The following is a 13,618-nucleotide window of genomic DNA, read 5'->3' on the forward strand; positions in this document are numbered from 1 at the left end:
CACAATTTGATTGCAGAAACACCTCCCCGCTAATGAGGAAACCGATAGTAATGGATGTAGTATATCTGCTAATGAGGAAACCACAAGTTATGGATGTAGTATATCTGCCTGGAGCAAAAATGGTGAGCAAAGCTTTTAGTTTTTCACAATGTATTCTGAATGTGAATGGGGGAAAACTCAGGGGAGTAACCTCTATTTCCAGGTTGATTATGAGTACATTTCACACTACTTTGGATTATAATTGTAAGGCTCGTTTGAATGTCCTGCTTAATATAAATGTTTGCTACAGTATTAAGAATTATGTGTAATTATTGAAGAACCGCGTTAATGACAGTATACATTTGGGTGTTGCTAATAAAGTTAAGATTTCTTTGTATTTCACCTTTATTTAACCAGGTAGGCCAGTCGAGAACAAGTTCTCATTTACAACTGCGACCTGGCCAAGATAAAGCAAAGCGACAAAAAAACAACAGAGTTACATACACTTGGGATAAACAAACGTAGAGTCAATAACACAATAGAAAGTCTATATACAGTGTGTGCAAGTTGAGTAAGGAGGTAAGGCAATAAATAGGCCTTAGTAGCGAAGTAATTACAAATTAACACTGGAGTGATAGATGTGCAGATGATGATGTGCAAGTAGAAATACTGGTGTGCAAAAGAGCAAAAAAAGTTAATAAAACATGGGGATGAGGTAGGCAGTTGTATGAGCTATTTACAGATGGGCTGTGTACAGCTGCAGCGATCGGTAAGCTGCTCAGATAGCTAATGCTTAAAGTTAGTGAGGGAGATATGTCTCCTACTTCAGCGATTTTTGCAATTCGTTCCAGTTATTGGCAGCAGAGAACTGGAAGGAAAGGCGGCCAAAGGATGTGTTGGTTTTGTGGATGACCAGTGAGATATACTTCCTGGAGCGCGTTCTATGGGTGGGTGTTGCTATGGTGACCAGTATTCTGAGTTAAGGCGGCCTAGCAAAGACTTATAGATGACCTGGAGACAGTGGGTTTGGCGACGAATATGTAGCAAGGGCCAGCCGACGAGAGCAGTGGTATATGGGGCTTTGGTGACAAAACGGGTGGCACTGTGATAGACTGTATCCAGTTTGCTGTGTAGAGTGTTGGAGGCTATTTTGAAAATGAAATCGCCGAAGTCAAGGATCGGTAGGATAGTCAGTTTTACGAGGGTATGTTTGGCAGTGTGAGTGAAGGAGGCTTTGTTGCGAAATAGGAAGCCAATTCTAGATTTAATTTTGGATTGGAAATGCTTATTATTAGTCTGGAAGGAGAGTTTACAGTCTAGCCAGACACCTAGATATTTATAGTTGTCCACATATTCTAAGTCAGAACCGTCCAGAGCAGTGATGCTAGTCGGACGGGTGTGGGCAGCGATCGGTTGTTGATTGATCGGTTGTTCTTATCGGCTGTTGAGTCTGCTGATAAGAATATGGTGATTGACAGAGTCAAAAGCCTTGGCCAGGTCGATGAAGACGGCTGCACAGTACTGTCTTTTATCGATGGCGGTTCTGATATCGTTTAGTACCTTGAGCGTGGCTGACGTGCACCCATGACCAGCTCTGAAACCAGATTGCATAGCGGAGAAGGTACGGTGGGATTTGAAATGGTCGGTAATCTGTTTGTTAACTTGGCTTTCGAAGACCTTAGAAAGGCAGGGTAGGCTAGATATAGGTCTGTAACAGTTTGGGTCTAGAGTGTCACACCCTTTGGAGAGGGGGATGACCACGGCAGCTTTACAATCTTTAGGAATCTCGGACGACACGAAAGAGAGGTTGAACAGACTATATATATGTATATACACTGCTCAAAAAAATAAAGGGAACACTAAAATAACAAATCCTAGATCTGAATGAAATATTCTTATTAAATACTTTTTTCTTTACATAGTTGAATGTGCTGACAACAAAATCACACAAAAATAATCAATGGAAATCAAATTTAGCAATCCATGGAGGTCTGGATTTGGAGTCACACTCAAAATTAAAGTGGAAAACCACACTACAGGCTGATCCAACTTTGATGTAATGTCCTTAAAACAAGTCAAGATGAGGCTCAGTAGTGTGTGTGGCCTGTATGACCTCCCTACAACGCCTGGGCATGCTCCTGGTGAGGTGGCGGATGGTCTCCTGAGGCATCTCCTCCCAGACCTGGACTAAAGCATCCTCCAACTCCTGGACAGTCTGTGGTGCAACGTGACGTTGGTGTATGGAGCGAGACATGATGTCCCAGATGTGCTCAATTGGATTCAGGTCTGGGGAACGGGCGGGCCAGTCCATAGCATCAATGCCTTCCTCTTGCAGGAACTGCTGACACACTCCAGCCACATGAGGTCTAGCATTGTCTTGTATTAGGAGGAACCCAGGGCCAACCGCACCAGCATATGGTCTCACAAGGATCTCATCTCGGTACCTAATGGCAGTCAGGCTACCTCTGGCGAGCACATGGAGGGCTGTGCGGCCCCCAAAGAAATGCCACCCCACACCATGACTGACCCACCACCAAACCGGTCATGCTGGAGGATGTTGCAGGCAGTAGAACGTTCTCCACGGCGTCTCCAGACTCTTGTCACGTCTGTCACATGCTCAGTGTGAACCTGCTTTCATCTGTGAAGCATTGGAAAGGCTTTTCTCCTCTGTATCCTCTCATGAGCTATTCGTGAAAATCTATTTTTGGGAGCAGAAAATGCTTTTCTCCTGTGTGTATTCTCTCATGCCTTTTCAGGTTAGTTAACATGGTAAACTCTTTCTACACTGGGAGCATTGGAAAGGCTTTTCTCCTGTGTGTATCCTCTCATGAGCTTTCAAGTGCCCTATCTTAGTAAAACTCTTTCCACACTGGGAACATTGGAAAGGCTTTTCTCCGGCGTGTGTCCTCTCATGCAGTTTTAGGTTCCCTAACCAGCAAAAACTATTTTCACAGTGGGAGCAGTGGTGTTGTCTCACTGGTTTGGGCGTCTCTGGGTCTGGTTCCCCTGAAGGATTCTTCTCGCTGTCAGAGTGAGAGTCTGGTTCCTCTCCTTGCAAAGACACACAGAGTATGTCGTTAAACAGAGACCTAAATGAAACCTCCACATGATAAAACTGTCTTCCTATGAGGTTTAATCTAGACTTGATCCCCCAATAAAAGATCAGAACTGGTCATCACAGAGTGGCTGTAGTGCTTTGCATGCTGGGTAAATCCATTTTAATTCAATACATTTTTGACAGCATCCCTTTTGATTTAAAAAAATCTTTCCTTACATGTTTGACTATGGAAGAAGTGGTAAGAAAGTGACTTCATGTAACTGAATGTAAAAACATTCATGAGATTTACATTACCAGTCAAACGAGTGGACACACCTACTCATTCAAGGGTTATAATGATTTGTTTTACCATTTGATCTACATTGTAGAATAATAGTGACGAAATCAAAACTATGAAATAACACATACGGAATCATGTAGTAACCAACAAAAAGTGGTGAACAATTCAAAATATAGCCACCTTGATGACAGCTTTGCACACTCTTGGCATTCTCTCAACCAGCTTCACCTGGAATGCTTTTCCAACAGTCTTGAAGGAGTTCCCACATATGCTGAGCACTTGTTGCCTGCTTTTACTTCACTCTGTGGTCCAACTCATCCCAAACCATCTCAATTGGGTTGAGGTCAGGTGATTGTGAAGGCCAGGTTATCTGATGCAGCACTCATCACTCTCCTTTTTGGTAAAATAGCCCTTACACAGCCTGGAGGTGTGTTGGGTCATTGTCCTGTTGAAAAACAAATGATAGTCCCACTAAGCCAAACCAGATGGGATGGCGTATCGCTTCAGAACGCTGTGGTAGCCAGACAGGTGCGTGCCTTTCCAAATCATGTCAATCAATTGAATTTACCACAGGTGGACTCCAATCAAGTTGTAGAAACATCTCAACAATGATCAATGGAAACAGTAGGCACCCGAGGTCAATTTCAAGTCTCATAGCAAAGGGTCTGAATACTTATGTAAATAAGGTATTTCTGTTTTTTATTTTTAATAAATGTGACGTTTTTTCTCCAAACCTATTTTCTCTTTGTCATTACGGGGTATTGTGTGTAGACTGATGAGGATTTTTATTTATTTAATCCATTGTAGAATAAGGCTGTAATGTAACAAAATGTGGAAAGACAAGTGACAAAAAGGGGGTTAAAGACTTAAAGACATGTAAAAAATATAGATATAATTTTTTACATCTCTTAGATATCAGACAGACACTTCAGAACAAACTTCCTTTAGATGTTCTGGGGGAAACAATGTTACTATGGTTACTGTTGTTCCATGTTGTGAATGTTATCCAATGTGTTACTATGGTTACTGTTGTTCCATGTTGTGAATGTTATCCAATGTGTTACTATGGTTACTGTTGTTCACTGTTGTGAATGTTATCCAATGTGTTACTATGGTTACTGTTGTTCCATGTTGTGAATGTTATCCAATGTGTTAGTATGGGTTATAGCAGTATGGATAAATATTTTTTGTTGATACTTCCATGGGTCTTACAGTTCAAAATCAAATAGCAAAATGATCCTTGGTATAACCTTATAAAACAGTACAATACAGGGGAAGCCCTTCATGTTGTTTAAACCTTAAAACAATTCCATATAGCTTAGAAGAACCTCCCCCTCAGACAGGGCTTAGACTGTAATGGGTTAAAACTATCTGAGACTTACATTACTCTGAGACTAGTTATCCTGGGATCTAACATTACTCTGAGACTAGTTATCCTGGAATCTAACATTACTCTGAGACTAGTTATCCTGGGATCTTACATTACTCAGACTAGTTATCCTGGGATCTAACATTACTCTCAGACTAGTTATCCTGGGATCATACATTACTCTGAGACTAGTTATCCTGGAATCTAACATTACTCTGAGACTAGTTATCCTGGGATCTAACATTACTCTCAGACTAGTTATCCTGGGATCATACATTACTCCGAGACTAGTTATCCTGGGATCTAACATTACTCTGAGACTAGTTATCCTGGGGAATATTTTTAATACATTTGCAAAAAATCTAAACCTGTTTTTGATTTGGCATTATGGGGTATTGTTGTAACGGCGTTCCTCTCTCTCTTCATAAGAAGAGGAGGTGTAGTGATCGAGCCAAGGCGCAGCGGGTTGTGAATACATGATATTTATTAAATAAACAAAACAGACCAAACTAAGACGAAAACGAACTATACTTGATATAACTAACAAAATAACAAAACGATGTAGACAGACCTGAACAAACGAACTTACAAATACACGAAGCACGCCGACACAGGAACAGACTACATAAACGCACGAACAAACCGAAACAATCCCGTATGGTGTAACATTGACACAGAAACAGGAGACAATCACCCACAAACAAACAGTGAGAACACCCTACCTAAATATGACTCTTAATTAGAGGAGAACGCAAAACACCTGCCTCTAATTAAGAGCCATACCAGGCAACCAAAACCAACATAGAAACAGATAACATAGACTGCCCACCCAAAACACATGCCCTGACCTAAAACACATACAAAAACAACATAAAACAGGTCAGGACTGTTACAATTGTGATGGCATTATGGGGTATTGTGATGGCATTATGGGGTATTGTGATGTCATTATGGGGTATTGTGTGTAGATTGATGAGGATTTAAAAAAAATAATAATCAATTTTAGAATAATGGGATGCACCGATATCACATTTTTGGCCAATATTTTCCTTGCCCCCAAAAAACGATACCGATAACCGATATTTAAAATTTTAGCGGCCTTTTAACATTCTAGTACAGTTAAAGAGTTAAACACACACCCGGACGCAGCGGTCTAAGTCACTGCATCTCAGGGCAAGAGGCGTCACTACAGTCCCTGGTTCCAATCCAGGCTGTATCACATCAGGCCGTATGTGAGGCTGTATCAGGCTATATCACATTATGACTGCCTTGCCTGGTTCACCAACTACTTTGCAGACAGAGTTCAGTGTGTCAAATCGGAGGGCATGTTGTCCGGTCCTCTGGCAGTCTCTATGGGGGTACCACAGGGTTCAATTCTCGGGCCGACTCTTTTCTCTGTATACATCAATGATGTTGCTCTTGCTGCGGGCGATTCCCTGATCCACCTCTATGCAGACGACACCATTCTGTACACTTCCGGCCCTTCCTTGGACACTGTGCTATCTAACCTCCAAACGAGCTTCAATGCCATACAACACTCCTTCCGTGGCCTCCAACTGCTCTTAAACGCTAGTAAAACCAAATGCATGCTTTTCAACCGTTCGCTGCCTGCACCCGCACGCCCGACTAGCATCACCACCCTGGACGGTTCCGACCTAGAATATGTGGACATCTATAAGTACCTAGGTGTCTGGCTAGACTGCAAACTCTCCTTCCAGACTCATATCAAACATCTCCAATCCAAAATCAAATCTAGAGTCGGCTTTCTATTCCGCAACAAAGCCTCCTTCACTCACGCCGCCAAACTTACCCTAGTAAAACTGACTATCCTACCGATCCTCGACTTCGGCGATGTCATCTACAAAATAGCTTCCATTACTCTACTCAGCAAACTGGATGCAGTTTATCACAGTGCCATCCGTTTTGTTACTAAAGCACCTTATACGACCCACCACTGCGACCTGTATGCCCTAGTCGGCTGGCCCTCGCTACATGTTCGTCGTCAGACCCACTGGCTCCAGGTCATCTACAAGGCTATGCTAGGTAAAGTGCCGCCTTATCTCAGTTCACTGGTCACGATGGCTACACCCACCCGTAGCACGCGCTCCAGCAGGTGTATCTCACTGATCATCCCTAAAGCCAAAACCTCATTTGGACGCCTTTCCTTCCAGTTCTCTGCTGCCTGCGACTGGAACGAATTGCAAAAATCTCTGAAGTTGGAGACTTTTATCTCCCTCAACAACTTTAAAAATCTGCTATCCGAGCAGCTAACCGATCGCTGCAGCTGTACATAGTCCATCTGTAAACTACCCACCCAATTGACCTACCTCACCCCCCATACTGCTTTTATTTATTTACTTTTCTGCTCTTTTGCACACCAGTATCTCTTCTTGCACATGATCATCTGATGATTTATCACTCCAGTGTTAATCTGCTAAATTGTAATTACTCGATTTATTGCCTACCTCATGCCTTTTGCACACATTGTATATAGATTCTCATTTTTCTACCATGTTATTAACTTGTTTATTGTTTACTCCATGTGTAACTCTGTGTTGTTGTCTGTTCACACTGCTATGCTTTATCTTGGCCAGGTCGCAGTTGCAAATGAGAACTTGTTCTCAACTAGCCTACCTGGTTAAATAAAGGTGAAATAAAATAAAATAAAAAAGGCAGTGATTGGGAGACTCATAGTAGTTGTCTGTTATTGGTGTAGAGAGGAAGACAAAGGAGAGGGAACCCACATGTGGATAGGAAGACATAAATTATCATTATTACTGGAAAATATTCATTTAAAATCCAGGAATTGAACAACTTTAGCTCTCTAGGTCAAGCCAGTGGGTTACAGTAGGTTGTATCTCTCTAGGTCATGCCAGTAGGTTACAGTAGGTTGTATCTCTCTAGGTCATGCCAGTAGGTTACAGTAGGTTGTATCTCTCTAGGTCATGCCCGTAGGTTACAGTAGGTTGTAACTCCAGGTCAAGCCAGTATGCTACAGTAGGTTGTATCTCTCTAGGTCATGCCAGTAGGCTACAGTAGGTTGTAACTCTCTAGGTCATGCCAGTAGGTTACAGTACACTACAGTAGGTTGTATCTCTCTAGGTCATGCCCGTAGGTTACAGTAGGTTGTATCTCTCTAGGTCCTGCCAGTATGCTACAGTAGGTTGTATCTCTCTAGGTCATGCCAGTAGGTTACAGTAGGTTGTATCTCTCTAGGTCATGCCAGTAGGTTACAGTAAGTTTAATCTCTCTAGGTCATGCCAGTAGGTTACAGTAGGTTGTAACTCTCTAGGTCATGCCAGTAGGCTACAGTAGGTTGTAACTCTCTAGGTCATGCCAGTAGGATACAGTAGGTTGTATCTCTCTAGGTCATGCCAGTAGGCTACAGTAGGTTGTAACTCTCTAGGTCATGCCAGTAGGATACAGTAGGTTGTATCCAAGTAAAACAATTATCAATCCAATGTGGAAAGAAGTTTCGTAATGATTAAGTTATGTGGACACGTGACATACCGACAACTTTGATAAAAACACTATAGGAGTTGTCTCCAGATCGCTATGCATGTTCATGCTAGTAGCTTAGCATCTCTCTCCATTGAATACAGGCGGTGCATATTCATGCTAGTAGCTTAGCATCTCTCTCCATTGAATACAGGCGGTTGACGTCAAACACCCTCATATAATATAAACAATAGATTACAATAATAAGATTAATCCACCAATCCAAAGAAAGGGTAGGCGGGAGATAGACAACCCACAGTGCCGCTTTGTGGACAACGACTCCCCTTGTTTGGGCGGCGAGACGTCTTGTCAGTATATCCATAATCTTTGGTGTAGCCAACCCAACTCTCACATGGCACTATTGGGGGGCACGGTGTGTAGTAAAACATCACTACATGCCGTGCCCCCCAGTCTGCGGTCAGCAGATAGACCCTTCTCAAATATATATGTTAAGTCACTTTTTGGAAACGGAACGGAGAAAACAAGGGGTAGCTTGTTCTCTATGTCGTCTGATTCTAGACATATCAGTCATTATCCTGGGCCCTCCGTTGAAGAGGTTGATGAGCCAACTCCGAATATTGAAAGTAAAAAACGATTTTAAGGCTGTACTTACTGGTTTTAATCAGATCTCCTATCTCCTCTTCATCTTTCAATGTGACAGTAATCTCCCCTTCCTCCTTCACTCCATAAACTACATCCACTTCTTTCTCTTCCTCATCCTCTTCTTTTACTGTAACATCCTCCTCCTCTTTCACTGTAACGTCTTCCTCTTCTTTCACTGTAACGTCTTTCTCTTCTTCTTTCACTGTAACAGCCTCACCTTCTACTTCTTGTTTTACTGTGAAATCCTCTTCTTCCTTCTCCTCTTTCACGACAATGTTCAGCCCCAAAGCTTCTTTCTCCGTCCAGCAGATCACCTCTTCTTCAACGAGAGTGGAGTAGTTTAGGGAGCTCATGTTCAGGGATGTTAGCTAGCTAGCTATCATTAGCGACTAGGCTAGTGCTAACTTAACCAGCCAGCTACTATAGCTGACTAATACAAAATAACGTAATATTAAATGAAATAGGTTAACAAGTAGATACGACCTAAGTGTGTCGAAAACACAGTCGGTAATATACACCGAAAGCGTATAAATAGCTTGAATCTTTCGGCTATGTTGGCTAGCAAGCTACCGAGGTGGTTGACGAGCTGTTTATGAAGAACCGTCCACTAGATTATACGTCACGCTGGCAGCGTCGCCTGAAAGACGCACATCGCTGTCTGCTGACTGGAGGGGAAACGCAGTTGAGGATCATATTTTATTTTCAGACAAAGATTATTTTAGATGGATTTAATTAAATAATACTATTATATTGAGACATACAAAGACATGAATGTGTTGATCGATTAGTGCGAATAAAAAATGTTTACTACAGCACATTTAAGGCAGTTACATTAAGTCATACTACATCTAAATAATTAGCAAGCTACTGTAGGTCCATACTGCTCCTACATGGTGTAACAACACATCATATAGATGTATATAATGAACAGACTAGGTCTATACTGCTCCTACATGGTGTAACAATACATCATGTAGATGTCTATAATGAACAGACTATGTCTATACTGCTCCTACATGGTGTAACAATACATCATGTAGATGTATATAATGAACAGACTAGGTCTATACTGCTCCTACGTGGTGTAACAATACATCATGTAGATGTATATAATGAACAGACTAGGTCTATACTGCTCCTACATGGTGTAACAATACATCATGTAGATGTATATAATGAACAGACTAGGTCCATACTGCTCCTACATGGTGTAACAATACATCATGTAGATGTATATAATGAACAGACTAGGTCTATACTGCTCCTACGTGGTGTAACAATACATCATGTAGATGTATATAATGAACAGACTAGGTCCATACTGCTCCTACGTGGTGTAACAATACATCATGTAGATGTATATAATGAACAGACTAGGTCTATACTGCTCCTACATGGTGTAACAATACATCATGTAGATGTATATAATGAACAGACTAGGTCTATACTGCTCCTACATGGTGTAACAATACATCATGTAGATGTATATAATGAACATACTAGGTCTATACTGCTCCTACATGGTGTAACAATACATCATGTAGATGTATATAATGAACAGACTAGGTCTATACTGCTCCTACATGGTGTAACAATACATCATGTAGATGTATATAATGAACATACTAGGTCTATACTGCTCCTACATGGTGTAACAATACATCATGTAGATGTATATAATGAACAGACTAGGTCTATACTGCTCCTACATGGTGTAACAATACATCATGTAGATGTATATAATGAACAGACTAGGTCTATACTGCTCCTACATGGTGTAACAATACATCATATAGATGTATATAATGAACAGACTAGGTCTATACTGCTCCTACATGGTGTAACAATACATCATGTAGATGTATATAATGAACAGTCTAGGTCTATACTGCTCCTACATGGTGTAACAATACATCATGTAGATGTATATAATGAACAGACTAGGTCTATACTGCTCCTACATGGTGTAACAATACATCATGTAGATGTATATAATGAACAGACTAGGTCTATACTGCTCCTACATGGTGAAACAATACTTCATGTAGATGTATATAATGAACAGACTAGGTCTATACTGCTCCTACATGGTGTAACAATACATCATGTAGATGTATATAATGAACAGACTATGTCTATACTGTTCCTACATGGTGTAACAATACATCATGTAGATGTATATAATGAACAGACTAGGTCTATACTGCTCCTACATTATTATGTATTATTATGTGTTATTTATTTCTCCTTTATTTAACCAGGTCGGACAGTTGAGAACAAGTTCTCATTTACAACTGCAACCTGGCCAAGATAAAACAAAGCAGTTCGACAAAAACAACACAGAGTTACACATGGAGTAAAACAAACATACAGTCAATAATACAGTAGAAAAATTAGTCTATATACAATGTGAGCAAGTGAGGTGAGATAAGGGAGGTAAAGGAAAAAAAGGCCTTGGTAGCGAAGTAAATACAATATAGCAAGTAAAACACTGGAATGGTAGATTTGCAGTGGAAGAATGTGCAAAGTAGAGATATAAATAATGGGGTGCAAAGTAGCTAAATAAATAAATAAATACAGTAGGGGAAGAGGTAGTTGTTTGGGCTAAATTATAGATGGGCTATGTACAGGTACAGTAATCTGTGAGCTGCTCTGACAGCTGGTGCTTAAAGCTGGTGAGGGAGATAAGTGTTTCCAGTTTCAGAGATTTTTGTAGCTCATTCGTATTAATGCAGATATTATGGACATTTTGTTTAAAACATGTAATTAAACTATAATTGTAGCTCCTTTAATTTAGACCCAAAATGTATTTGCTATGTGTGCTACGGCCCGGCTATTAAAAGGAACAGGCGACTATTTGAGACTCAGGAATGTTTGGTCACATGGAGTCAAGTGGTCACTAGATGTCTACAGTGACAAAGAGAATTATAGTTGGGGGTGTTGGGAGTGTTAAGTGTGTTGATATAACGGTAATAATGTCACATGGAATCAAGTGGTCACTAGATGTCTACGGTGCCAAAGAGAATTATAGTTGGGGGTGTTAGGAGTGTTGAGTGTGTTGATATAACGGTAATAATGTCACATGGAATCAAGTGGTCACTAGATGTCTACGGTGCCAAAGAGAATTATAGTTGGGGGTGTTGGGAGTGTTGAGTGTGTTGATATAACGGTAATAATGTCACATGGAATCAAGTGGTCACTAGATGTCTACAGTGCCAAAGAGAATTATAGTTGGGAGTGTTGGGAGTGTCCAGTGTGTTGATATAACGGTAATTATGTCAAAATTCCACTTTTAACAACCATCAGAATTGGTTATCAAAAAGTAATGCCTGAGTGGCACAGCGATCTAAGGTACTAGATCACCGTGTTAGAGGTGTCACTATAGACCTGAGTGTTGCAGCGATCTAAGGTACTGTATCACAGTGTAGAGGTGTCACTATACACCCGAGTGGCACAGCGATCTAAGGTACTAGATCACAGTGTTAGAGGCGTCACTATAGACCCGAGTGGCACAGCGATCTAAGGTACTGTATCACAGTGCTAGAGGCGTCACTAGAGGCGTCACCCGGGTTCGATCCCGGGCTGTACCACAACCTGCCGTGATCTTGAGTTCCATAGGGCGGCACACAATTGGCCAAGCGTCGCCCGGTGTTTCCTCCTACACATTGGTGCAGCTGGCTTCCGGGTTAAGCGGGCGGGTGTTAAGAAGCGCGGTTTGACGGGTCATGTTTCAGAGGACGCATGACTCGACCTTCGCCTCCTGAGCCCATTGGGGAGTTGCAGCGATGAGACAAGATCGAAATTGGGGAGAAAAAACGGGGGTAAAATGATAAAAAATGTTTAAAAAATGACAACAGAGGTTGCATCCCAACGTGGCAATAAACAGTAGGCAAAGTGACCAGGACAAAATGAACTCAAACGTTTTACCATTGGAACACTTGATGTAATGATGTAATAATGGACAGAATGAACTCAAACGTTTTACCATTGGAACACTTGATGTAATGATGTAATAATGGACAAAATGAACTCAAACGTTTTACCATTGGAACACTTGATGTAATGATGTAATAATGGACAGAATGAACTCAAACGTTTTACCATTGGAACACTTGATGTAATGATGTAATAATGGACAAAATGAACTCAAACGTTTTACCATTGGAACACTTGATGTAATGATGTAATAATGGACAAAATGAACTCAAACGTTTTACCATTGGAACACTTGATGTAATGATGTAATAATGCACAGAATGAACTCAAACGTTTTACCATTGGAACACTTGATGTAATGATGTAATAATGGACAAAATGAACTCAAACGTTTTACTATTTTACCCTCCATTTGCAACAACGTCACTGAGCACCATCACTATCTTTCCTTCATGGATCTCCTGCATGTTTACATATCTGGCATTACTCATCTCATATGTATATACTGTATTCTATCCTATTCTACTGTATCTTAGTCTATGTATTACTCATCTCATATGTATATACTGTATTCTATCCTATTCTACTGTATCTTAGTCTATGCATTACTCATCTCATATGTATATACTGTATTCTATCCTATTCTACTGTATCTAAGTCTATGCATTACTCATCTCATATGTATATACTGTATTCTATCCTATTCTACTGTATCTAAGTCTATGCATTACTCATCTCATATGTATATACTGTATTCTATCCTATTCTACTGTATCTAAGTCTATGCATTACTCATCTCATATGTATATACTGTATTCTATCCTATTCTACTGTATCTTAGTCTATGCATTACTCATCTCATATGTATATACTGTATTCTATCCTGTTCTACTGT

General features: G+C 40.7%; 1 protein-coding gene across 2 annotated transcripts in view; it reads right to left on the bottom strand.

Moving 5' to 3' along the window:
* The window catches only part of LOC129842718 (zinc finger protein ZFP2-like), a 213,879-nt gene that overhangs the window by 1,939 nt on the left and 198,322 nt on the right, over positions 1-13,618 (bottom strand). The window contains exon 2 of one of the 2 annotated variants that reach the window (XM_055911344.1): positions 8,798-8,975. The exons of the other annotated variant lie outside the window; for it this stretch is intronic. Coding sequence (XP_055767319.1) covers positions 8,798-8,975 — 178 coding nt within the window. The remainder of the gene's footprint in view (positions 1-8,797; positions 8,976-13,618) is intronic. 2 annotated transcript variants of the gene reach the window in all.

The sequence above is a fragment of the Salvelinus fontinalis genome, unplaced genomic scaffold (genome assembly GCF_029448725.1).
Source record: "Salvelinus fontinalis isolate EN_2023a unplaced genomic scaffold, ASM2944872v1 scaffold_0062, whole genome shotgun sequence".
NCBI lineage: Eukaryota > Metazoa > Chordata > Actinopteri > Salmoniformes > Salmonidae > Salvelinus > Salvelinus fontinalis.